Consider the following 11,616-nt stretch of genomic DNA (forward strand, 5'->3'; position numbering starts at 1 on the left):
TCTCTGTCCACAGCAGCCACTGCCACAGCCAGGGGCTCTGCCACCCACTGAGTGGGCACTCGGGCCAAGGCGCTGTGCAGGCGACCGTCTCGTCCACGTTCTTGGCTTCCATCTTGGGAGTCTGCTCCTTGGGCCCCAAGAAGGCCTGGTCCTGAAACCTATTCTGGTCACCTGGGCACTCTCTGGCTTTACTCAAAGAGCCACAAAGGGGCAGGCACGGTGGTGCAGCGGGTCAGGATGCATCCGGGCCGGAGCGCCTGGGCACGAGTCCCAGCTCCGACTCCCAATTCCAGCCTCCTGCTAACGTGCCCCTTGGGAGGCAGCAGTGCCGGCCCAAGTGCTCGGGGACCTGGATGGAGCTGCTGGCTCCCAGCTTTCTCCCGGCCCAGCCCTGGCTGTTGCAAGCATTTGGGGAATGATCCAGTATATGGGAGATCTCCGTCCATCTGACTTTCTCAGTGTTTCTTATATATATATATATAGGTAAATAAACAAATAGACAAATAGCATCCACAAAGTAAACTGTCACACACCAGGTTGGGACGTCCCAGGCATCCAGCAGTAGGTTCTTGCAGCCATGAAACAGCCTCTGTGCCCGACACACACAAGGTCCTGTCGGGGAGGCTGTGGGGGAGGCGGTGCAGGGAAAGGGAGGGACAGGAGGACAATGGCAGGAGGCCCCGTGGGGAAGCGGAGGGAGGTGGGACAGAGACCCCACTCCCCACGGGCATCCCTACCCTGGGCTCCCTCAGCACAGCCCTTGCCCAGTCCCTGCCACCTAAACACCTCAGAAGGGGGCCACGTCCCCACCTGCCAACTACAGCTGTAGGGAACACCTGCTGGGCTCCGTGGGGCACAAGAAGGAGGCACAGACAGGCAGCTTCTGCAGAGCCAGGTGGGGGACAGAGACAGGTGGGGGACAGAGCCAGGCAGGGGGCCCAATGCCACCCGTCAGCCAGCTCCTCTGAGGCCTGCGAGCCATGCCCCTGCCAGCACGCAGGACCAAGGCCCAAATCCCTCCAGGCCTGGCCTCTTCCCAGGCTGCCACAGGCCCTGTTTCCGGCCATCAGTGCCGCCCTCACACCCCAGGCCGGGACAGGAGCAGCTTTCCTGGAGCAGAATGGCCCCTGGCTTTCCCTACAGGCCTTGCCAACCAATTTATCCTATAGCATCCCAAGTAAAAGGCTCATAAAATGTCATCAATGTTCATGACAGTTCATAAAAATGATCAGTTGAGCTGGCAACTCCAAAATGAGGTGGAAATAAGTTTAAAGATGTTTTTATTGTAATTTGGCTCCAGGATCCAGAAGACCTCAGAGACATAAATAATAACACATCTGGTGCACAGCCAGGAGGAGCACCTGGCCCCTCATAGCCGGGGTCGCAGAGAGCTGGTCCTGCTGCCAGGCGCCCACTGCCTGCCTGTGGGTCCTTGCTGTGTTCACCTGGAGGCCACGGGGAGAGACAGGACCCCACTGACCAGAAGCCTCAGCTGGGCTCTGCGGGTGGACTGACCGACCCCTGCCCCTCTAGGGCCTGGGACTCGCATGCCTCCGAAACAAGCTGGTCACTCCCTTGCCAAGGAGCTCCTAGCAGCCCCTCGCCTGGAGGACGATGTCCAACAGCCCAGCACCAAGGCCTCGAGCGTCCAGGTGAACCAGCCATGCCCCTCCCTCATTCCAAACGTGGCCTTTCCCTCGCGAACCGCTACACTCCCGCCACCACTCTCACCTCCTGGAGGGCAGACCACGGCTTTGGGCAGACAGTGCTTGCAACCACTCGGTCGAAATGACTGAGACCCTGGAGCGTCCAGCACACTCCCAGCCCGGAGGGGCCTCAGCCAGCTGCCTCCTGTCCCTGAGCGGGTGAGCAGCACAGCCCGGGCTGGGGACGCCTACCTGCAGGAGGTTTCTCGGAAGGAGATGTTCACGTCCCAGTGGGTGTGGACTCTACAGAGAGAGGAAGAGGAGTCAGCCTGGCCTCCGGGACCGACAGCTGGACAACAGGTGGGTGGGACCTGTCTCTAGGGCGGGCATGGGGCAGCTCCTCCGGGACAGGCCCGGGGGCACCAGCAAGGACAATGCTGAGACCACTCACTGCCCCTCCTGCTCCACTCAGAGCTGAGCTCTGCTGAGGCAGGCGCTGCAGCCCCTCCGCTAGGGAAGCAGAACTCCAGCTGCCGGCGCTGCTCTGGCCAGGTGGGGACCAGATCAGAGTGACGTCTGCAGCAGCCACTGGCTTGGAGGAGTGGGGCATCCCACCAGGCGGTGCAGGCCCCGGGGGCTGCTGCTGCCAAGTGACCACTGCACGGCGGAAGGAGGGGAGGGAGTGCGTCCCACCAAGCCTTGGTGTGAGTACCTTCTCTTCATGATATGAATGTGGGGGTCATCCTCCTGCTTCAAGCCTGGCCGCCGCCCACAGGCTGGGCCACTCCCATCACTGTCACCATCGCTGGCGGAGAAGCTGGGGTTCCGTTCCTTCTTGAGGACCCGTGTGGGTGTTAGGGCAACCGTTCTCTTGTCTGCCAACCGTCCCCGGTTCTGGGTGGGTGGGAGGAGAGGGGGGATGGGCTGCACAGACACGGCCTCCTGGGCCTTGACCCCGGCCCACACCCCAGGTGCGGCCCCCCGCAGGGCTCAGGTGTGCAACAGTCCTTGACTGCTGTTCCCACCACCCCCACCCACAGTGGGGGGACCCTCAAGTCTGGAGGACTCGCCTCCTGATCAGGAGCCACAGCTGGCCAGAGACAAGGCATCAGTCAGGACCCCTGCACACACACCAGCTCCTCCCTGCCCCACCCTACCCGGGCTGGGTCAAGATGCAGGGGGCCTGTGGGTGGGGGCCCAGCCGGAAGGACGGGTGTGGCCACTCTCTGGGCCCACATGTGAGGCAGCCCCACCTGCACAGCCTCAGAAAGCCCTGGGGATATGTTCTGAGGGCTGACCCTGGCGGATGTCCATTCAGCCCACAGCTGTCTCAGTGAGTGCCAGTCTGACGACCCCAGCCTTCTGTGTGAACACCCAAATCCACCCCCATGTGGACAAAGTCCCGCCCCTCTTTTGCGAACACCCTGCAGGGCCCAGCTCAGGCCATCCCAGGGCCTGGGAGGACTGGAAAGTGGACCTGCTGAACCTCTGCAGTCACAGGGCCACCAGGTCACCTGACCCAGACCCTTTGCCCCTCAGGCTGTGGTGGGTAGGTTTTTTTCTCCCTGTCCCCTGCCCCCGCTGGGTGAGTGCAAACAGCTGGGGTGCCTTGAGCTAGGAGGAACAGAGCTGCCACAGCTCAAAGCCCAGGTGCAGACACAGAACAGCGCTTCCCTGTTCACTAGTGGGCTGCTGGCTCGGGCAGGCAGCACAGGCCTTGCCGGCACCTAAATCCGTCTCCTCTGTTCCGTCACTGGGGCCTCCTGGGACCCCTCTCTTCTCACCACACCCATGAGCTTGAGGAGGGGGTGGCAGAGAGGGGCTCGCTATCCCCCACAGCACCACCTGAGCTAGTGTACTCCACTCTCAGAGGTCAGCTGGGGTGGCCGCTGTGCTGACCTCCAGGTGAAAGGCACTTGCGACTTAGAACTACCATCACCTCCAGGTGGACCTGCCCCCCCCCCCCCCCCCCCGCCAGGGTCTGGGAACCTGGAAGCTGAAATCCTCTCTCCAGGGTCCAGGAGCCATGACCTCCCCCACACATGCCTCGAGAACCCACTGGGCCCACCTGAGCAGCCCCTGTATTTTTCTATCTGCAGTGCTCAGTGAGACAGGGCCAGCAGCACTGGTGCAGCTGAGGTAGCACAGCCTGAGGCCTGCAGCCCAGTGTCCACTCCTGAGACCCTGCCAGGGCCAAGGGCCCAGATATCCAGTGACAGCAGGGCACAGGCGGCAGGCGGGAGGGCTGCCTGTGCCCGGGCCTCTGCCTGTCAGTCAGTGGCCTGCAGAGCACGCTGTGCTGGGAAGTCCCGCCCGCTGCAGACCAGCGCCAGGGCCTCTGCAGGCTCTGCCCCCTCCTTCCCCACGATTTGCCCATGAGAGCACACAGGACCCTTCTCCAGTGGAGAGGGAGCTCAGCCTAGGCAGGGGTGGTGACAGTTCCAGCACAGCCATCGAACAGCCAGGGCACAGGGCCGCGCCCGTGTGTGTCATGAGCTCGCGTGAACTCCAGTGTGTGCGAGGCTGTTAGCGTCAGACCGGCTGTGGGCGTGCCCGACCAATGTGCCAAATGTCTGAGAGCCTCTCTTCACGTCCGTGGCTCCTAGGCTGCCATGAGGAACCCAGACAGCACCCCTAACCGCCAGTCCAGAGTAGGCAAGCCAAGGGGACCTCCCTCACCTCCTGGGAGGGCACAGATCCTGGCCCCCGGGAAGCAACTCTCAGACCAGTCTGCCCAGCCTGGCTGCCCAGGGCCACGCACACCTGTCCAGAAGTCACACACACCTGCCCAGCTCCACGGACACCTGCCCAGGGCCAGGCACACCTGCCTAGAAGTCAGCAGCCCAATGCCGCATGCTCCCCAGGCCAGAGACAACGTGCACAGGTTGTCTGCCCCCGGTAGGAGGCTGAGCCAGCCCACAATTCCAGTTCTCTGCACTCTGAAGGCCCACAATGCAAAGACCCCACACTCAGGAGGCTCTGTGTCCACAGTACACTGGGTTACCCCAGCCCTTGCGGGGGTACCAGGCCCAGCACCCACACACACATCACTCACCCCCATCCTGGCGCCACCTGGAAGGCAAACCCTGGCCAGAGGACAATCACACCCTGGGACCAGATGCCGGCTCCAAGGTCGCCACCCGGGGAGGGCGGTGAAACCCGAATGTCCTGGGGACAGGGGGAGAGGCCGCAGAGCAGGCAGGGTCCACTACCCATCCAGCCTGACAGGGGCTTCCCGCCCCCTCTGGGAGCACAATGCCCGGCCCCTCCCCCGCCGACCCCTCCCAGGAGCCCCCCCCCCACACCCAGGTCCCCTGAGCGTCGCTGGCGTCTTACCACCGGGGAGGAGATGCGGCAGCCGGGACAGTCGCAGATCGGAGGGTGCACCTGCAGGATCCCCTTGGACATAAGCGTCTTCAGACTTTTCCCTGCGAGGCGAGCGGCGGTGCCGGTGAGCGGCTGGCCGGCAGGCAGCGGAGCCTCGGGCTGCTGTGGGGCGTTCACACCGCGCCTCCCACACCGCCTCCTCCTAACTTCCGCGCCGCCGCGCCCTCCCGGACGCCACCCGCGGGCTCTGAAACTCCAGTGCGGGGCGAGCCCCTCCTCCCGCGCTCCACCCTCTCCAGGCCGGCCGCGCTGGAGCCGGGAGCCGGGCGGAGGAGGTCGGTCGGGCTGGGGAGCAGGTGAGCGGAGCCGCGGGGACCCGGCGGCGGAGCAGCGAGCACGGGCCCCAACTTTCCAAGCGCTCCCGGGTCACGCTCTGGGAGCCAGGCGCCCGCATACTCCCGCAGGCGCGCGCACAACGCGCGGCCCGCACCTGCTCTCACAGCTTCCCCCGCGCGCACGCCCCTCCATTCCCGCGGTAACCCGCGGCTCCGCGTCCCTTCCTGCCCGCCTCCCACCTGCGCTCCCGAGTTCCCGCAAACTTCCTCTGGGCCTCGATGCCCAGGAACCTCGCAGGGGAAAACGCGGCGGGGCGGCCGGCCGGCGGTCGTCCGCAGCCCCGGGGCAAGCTGCCCGCGTCCACCCCGGCATCCGCGCGAGGGCGGGGCGAGGGCGGCCCTGGGGCTGCAGCGCCCCCTCCGGGTCGCGGCCGCGGGTCCCCAGGGAGCGCGCGCGAGCGGGCGGCCCGCGCCTCCCCGCACCTTTGTGGCGGATGCTGCGCTTCCAGTCCTTGGCCGTCTCTCGGCCGCTGACGAACTGGAACTCGTTGGGCGTGAGCCACTCGCCGCGGTGGCGGATGGACGGGCCCTTGCTGCCCTGGCACAGCTTGCGCACGTAGAGCAGCGCGCGGTTCGCGCCGCACTCGACCTCGATGCAGGGCTCGCCGTTGTCCAGCAGCGGCTGGAAGTCCGGCGCCGCGGCCGCGGGGGCCGCCAGGCGCTCGAGGGCCAGCGGGTCCCGGGGCAGGTGGAGGTGCGGGGCGGCCTCGTGCAGGCTGAGGTAGGCGCGCGGAGGGCGGAGCGGCGGGGCCAGCAGCGCCTCGTAGCCGGTGGCCGGGGCGGGCAGCGAGGCGGCCGGGGGCAGGGCGGCGGCGGCGGGCAGCGGCGCCAGGTAGCCGGGCAGCGGCGGCAGCGGCAGGGCGGCCAGCGCCGGGTGAAAGGTGGCCAGGGCTAGGGCGAGGTCCTCGCGGCCCGGGAGCTCCTTCTTGACCGCCGGCATGGCCCGCGCCGGCCGCGAGCCCGGCTCTCCGCCTCCGGCGCAACTTACGCCGGTCGGGGCTGGGGCCGGGGCCGGGGTCGGGGCCGGGGCCGGAGTTGGGTCGCCACGGCCGGCGGACCCACGCTGCCTGTCCCCGCGCCCCGACGCCCCGCACTACTGCGCGGCCGGCAGGCGAGACTTTGGGCTGCGGGAGCCGACTCGCCCAGCGCCGCCGCCTCCGGGGCGCTGGGGCTCAGCGGGGCGCCCGGGGTCCCGCGTCCCGGCCACCTGCGCCCGCTCGCTAGCCCGAGGCCTGGCGCGCCGGGCCGTGGAGAGTCCCGGAGTCGCCGGCCCTGCTCCCGCCCTGTTCGGGGGTCCCGAGCCCCCGCCTCGCCCCGCCCCGCCCCACACGCCCGCCGCGCCCCCGCGTCCACTGGCGCGCGCCCGCCCGGCGGGGACTCGGAGACTCCCGCCGCCGCCGCCGCCGCCGCCGCCGCCACAACTTGGCCCATTTAAACGGCCCCGGCGCGGCGGGCGGGCGCGGGCTCCCGCGGGGGGCGCGTGACGGCCGACCGGGTTCCCGCGGGCGGGGGCGCGGCGCGACACCCCCAGCCCCATCCCTGACGGGCGAGGGCGGGAGCAGGGCGGACCCGAGTGAGTGCGCGGATGCCCCTCGTGGCCAGTGTCGCTGCTGGGGGCAGCTGGACTCCACATGGGCACCCACTAGTGAGAAACTTCTGGCTGTGGGGCCGGGGAAGGGGGGCCACCTCCCCGGTGGGCGTGGGCGGGAGCCTGGGTGCTGGGGAGGGCCTTTTGTGGTCTCCGGGTTGAGAGGCATCTGGTCCCGGGTGAGGGACCTCTCCTGAGGCCGCTGCCCCTCACCCTGCACCTGGCACCTCCCCTACTCACAGCCGGGTCAGGGCTGCTGCACCCGGGAGGGAACTCCAGTGGCAGATGGGACCGAGAGGTGGGAGGGGTCCCTGAAGTGGCGCCAGCACGTTTCTGTTCCCCTCTGTGAACCCCTGGCTGTGCCCACCCCATCACACCTCCAGCCTCACCGGGCCCCAGGGGCTGAACTGGGCCGACTACAGCCTGTGGGTACCAGCACCTTCTTCAAGGGAGGAGCTTGGAGTGAGGGGGCAGCCCCAGACAGCAGCTCCCACTTTACATGAAGTGGCCATTGGTGACCAGGAAGCTGATCATGGTGTCCACTCTGCTGCTCCTCACGGGCAGGCACTGCCCACCTCCCCTCAGCGCAGGAACCGGAGCCCAAATGCAGCTGCCTGCTCCCTCCCCCATGCCGCTTCCCTTGGGGCTCCTCCTGGAGCGTCTGGGGTCAGCGGAGACAGTGCATGACCCCACATGTGACAGCCATCGCTCTCAGGTGTGATGTCCCCATGGCTGCTCCTCCCAGGAGGTGTGGGAACCAGTGGTCAGAACTGACCAGAGGCCAGGTGGAAGGCCCTGTGTGGCCACCTGTCCACAGCACTGGGGAGGGGGCAGGGTGGGGCTCCCTCATGCCCCTCCTGCTGCTGGCTGCACCTCTCTAGAGGAAGTGGACCCTCTGCCCAAGGGCCCAGGTCTCCTGCCTATGGGACCTGCCTGTTTCCTGGCCTGCCCGCCCCCCCTTCCCCAACCCCTGCAGCGGGGGCCACACTTTCTGGCATCTCTCAGAAGGGCAGAAGGGGGGGGCATGGCAGAGTTTAACCCTAGAATTTCCCCGGGGGTTTAACCCTAGAATTGGCCTGCATGTTAGCAGGCTGTGTGGACCAAATCGGCCCACCGCTGGTCTTGGCGCCACGCCGTCGCTGCTCGTGGTCCCCCCGCTCGGAGCCCTCCGCCGCCGGGCTCAGGCCGGAGCCGCCGCTGCCGCCGCCGGGGAGGGGGGGAGGGGTCATAAATAACCGCGGGCGGCGCGGGCTGCACAGACGGTGACCCGAGACGTCCTGGGGGAGCGCGAGGCCAGCCTGCTGCCCCATGCTCAGGCCCGCCGGCCTTGACCCTCCCACTCCCCCCAGCAGACTGCCCCCTCCATGCCGGACTTGGACGGAGGAGCAGAGGACACCAGCCCCTGAGAGCACAGGTGGAGCTGCCCCCCTCAGCCTGCCTGCCCCTCGGCAGCCCCCAGCAAGTACCTTGCACCATGCAGACCCAGACCCCAGTGGTAAACCAGCTGGGGCCCCTCACACATTCCTGCAAAGTGGCCAGAACCTCCAGGAATGTCCGATCAGACCAGTGAGGACTGCACTGCTGGACCCCTGGCCTTTGCCTGCTAGGAGCTGGCATTAGGAGATGGGAAGGTGTTTCTGGGGCCCGTCTGTCCACTGAGCTTAACCTGTGCCTCCCAAAGGAGCCAAAGTCCAGGATGCAGTTAGGCCTGGTCTGAGACACACGCGTGTTGGGGTTCCAGTGGGCACCTGCCAGGTAATCCCATGCAGACCTTGCTGTGATGCTGACATGTAACCCACCATGTTACAAGACACACGCACAGCTCAGCGACACGCACGCACACACACACACACAGCTCCACAACACATGTGCAGCTCAGTGACACACGTGTACCCATCTGGACACATACAGCTCAGCGACACACGCATGCCCACCTGGACGCACACAGCTCAGTGATACACGTGTGCCCATCTGGACACACGCACAGTTCCGTGACACACACGTATACATCTGGACACACACACAGGTCAGTAACACACGCGTGCCCATCTGGACACATGCACAGTTCAGTGACACACGTGTACCTATCTGGATACACACACAGCTCAGCGACACATGCGTGCCCATCTGGACACACAGCTCAGTGGGCCTGCAGTGCAGGGGCCAAACATGAGGACTTCTCTCAGAGCCGTGGCTTCAGCCCTTCCTCTCCCTGGGCCAGGAAAGCTCGCGGACGCCCTGCTGCCCTGGGGGTGAATGTGGAGGATTCAATGGAGGACCCTGCTGGTCCTCACTCCATGCACCTCGCTATCCTTGCACCCACTCCAGGAAGGCCACACAGCCAGCGCCCAGCACTCGGGGCCACCCACCCCCACATTCCAGGGGTGGCCTGCATGGGAAGGCTGCGAGCTCACGTGTGTGCCCCTTCCTCCTGCCTTGGCCACAGCCCCAGCACAGATCGCAGGTACCCTAGGTGAGGGCCGGTCCCAGCTGTGCTGTCGCACGCCCACTCTGTGAGCTTCCCTGCCCCAGCCTGGGCAGAACGGCAAGCAGCGGGACCACGGGTCACCAGACAGTCCGCGAGGCCAGGCTGGACTTTGCCACAGAAGTCAGCTCCTGTCCTTGTCCCTTGCCAAGGGGGAGCATGAGCACAGGAAGGCTCCTGCCCAGGGACACCAGGTGGACACTGAAAGAGGAGAGAGACGTCCAGGTGGGACGCAGAGCAAACCTTGCTGATGGGACCTGGCACTGGGGGGCGTGGGGGGAGAAGTCTGGGTGGGGTCAGGTAGCCACAGGAGACTCTCAGACTGCATAGGGGCTTCCAGGGGACCCCAGAAGTGGCTGTGCGTCTCCTGCTGGGGTGCACGCTGCTTGCGAGCTCTTGTTCACCCACCACCGCCCACGTGCCTGGCCCCGCCGGTGCTCAGTGCTCAGTGTGTGAGGGCTACACCAGGGGACCACCCCATGCTATCTGGGGGCCCCAGGTCACAGAGGGCTCTTGGGCTTGCTGGCCATTCTCAGCCAAGCCGGCCTTGTGGCTCCTACCACTTTCCCCAGCAGACTCTCCCAGCTCCAGAAGCTTCGTAGACCACAGGTCTCCTCTTGCTCGGCACCGGGAGTACCCTGGTGGTGCCCACGCTGCGCGGTAAGGCTGCCAAATGCCGTGGCTGCTGTGTTTCGAGGACAGTGCTGGCAGCCCAGGAGCAGTGCTGACGTCCCTGTGATGGACTCCACGTGGCTGGGGGCCACGCCTGCACAGAGACCGGACCCTGGCCCGTGCTGTGGCCCCTGAGCGCCAGCATCCCGGTGTTGAGGACCTGAGGCCTCCTGGCATGTCCTCTGAGCTGCACTGAGGATCCGTGGAGCAGTCTTGTTCTCTGGGGCTCTGGGGGGCAGAGGTCAGGCAAGGGTGTGACGCCTCAGGACAAAGAAAAAACAGCCAGCGTTGCCTGGTGACTCCCTGCTGGGCTGTGTCCCTGGATGTGTAAGACGAAGCTGATGGCCCAGCCCCAGGGAGCCTGCCGGTGCACAGCCCTGGCCCCAGCGTGGCTGTGTGGGAGCGGCACACAGCATGTGACACAGCAGCAGCAAGGGTGCGTGGATGCACAGCACAGTCTGGCAGTGTGCACACAGGTGCATGCTGTGGGACACGCTGCCTCACACACAGCTGTGAGCCCCAGCCCTGTTGTCAGGGGTCTTGGTGGGATCTGCTTGAAGAGACTGAAGTGAACCCCAGTTGGGTTCCCGTTAATTCTTGGTGGAATGAGACTTGCACCCACACAGTGCACACAGGCTCCACTACGTAGTTGGCGTTGGCACAGCTCGGGAAGAGGCATGGGATTGAGACTCCACTGAGGGGTCCCTTGGAGGCTGGCAGGGACTTTTTGGTCAAGGCAGGTATTTTTAGGGTCAGCAAGCTTGGGTGGACAATGAGTTTGATTCTGTTTCTTACCACAAGTCTATCCAGTCTCAGACTGGCTTCCCAAGGTCACAGACTAAGCCTGACCCTGACCAAGGCCGAGTGCCAATCGCCCACTGCCAGTGGGCCCATTCCCTGGGCTCAGGTTGAGTCGGTGCCACGCTTTCAGGGTGCACGGGTCCTTTGTGGGTGGTGTCACTGTTGTCTGGGTGTGAGAGTCCCGGTGTCTCTGTGGCTGACCGCTCTCCCAGGGGAACACCCTCTCTGCTGTGCCTGGGATATTGTTAGTTGAGAACAGAACCCCCACACTGTGGCCTGGGGCACGGCTGCAGAAGGGGATGGGCCATGGCCAGGCAGCCTGGGGTTTGCTGAGACCCCCCAGATCCCTGTGTGGAGGCTGTGCCTGAATCTACCACAGGCAGGGCAGGGCTGTACAGCCCATCACAACCCGGTGCTTCCCGCAGGGTGTGCAGGAGCCCCAGATTGGCCCCCGGGGCTTCCTGCTTGCAGACAAGGAACCAGGTGGCTGCTTGTAAGCCCCTGAGGTGTGGAAGCCGAGGCAGCCAGCAAGAGGGGCTGGACTGAAGGCATTTTTAGCTCTTGGAGGAGTTGGATGCTCTGCTCAGGCAGGTGCCTTCCTGGACTGACTAGCCCTGCTGCAGTCTGTCTCGTTGGAGAGCTGGGTAGTTAGATCTGAGCTGCAGTGGCGGTGTGTGCAGCCTCCCGAGCCCCCGGCCACAG

The 11,616-nt window shown here is 65.7% G+C and overlaps 1 protein-coding gene across 4 annotated transcripts in view; it reads right to left on the reverse strand.

Annotated features, from left to right (window-relative positions):
- The window catches only part of SAMD11 (sterile alpha motif domain containing 11), an 18,147-nt gene extending 11,367 nt beyond the window's left edge, over nt 1-6,780 (reverse strand). For all 4 annotated transcript variants that reach the window (XR_011390931.1, XM_051839497.2, XM_051839496.2 and 1 more), the window contains exons 1-4: nt 5,792-6,780; nt 4,983-5,074; nt 2,359-2,540; nt 1,899-1,949 (exon numbers count right to left, since the gene is read on the reverse strand). Coding sequence is in view for 3 of the 4 variants with exons in the window: in XM_051839497.2 (XP_051695457.2) it covers nt 1,899-1,949; nt 2,359-2,540; nt 4,983-5,074; nt 5,792-6,308 (842 nt within the window). In the remaining variant the exon portion in view is untranslated. The remainder of the gene's footprint in view (nt 1-1,898; nt 1,950-2,358; nt 2,541-4,982; nt 5,075-5,791) is intronic.
- Nucleotides 6,781-11,616: the final 4,836 nt, after the last annotated feature.

This window comes from Oryctolagus cuniculus, chromosome 7 (assembly GCF_964237555.1).
Source record: "Oryctolagus cuniculus chromosome 7, mOryCun1.1, whole genome shotgun sequence".
Taxonomy (NCBI): Eukaryota; Metazoa; Chordata; class Mammalia; order Lagomorpha; family Leporidae; genus Oryctolagus; species Oryctolagus cuniculus.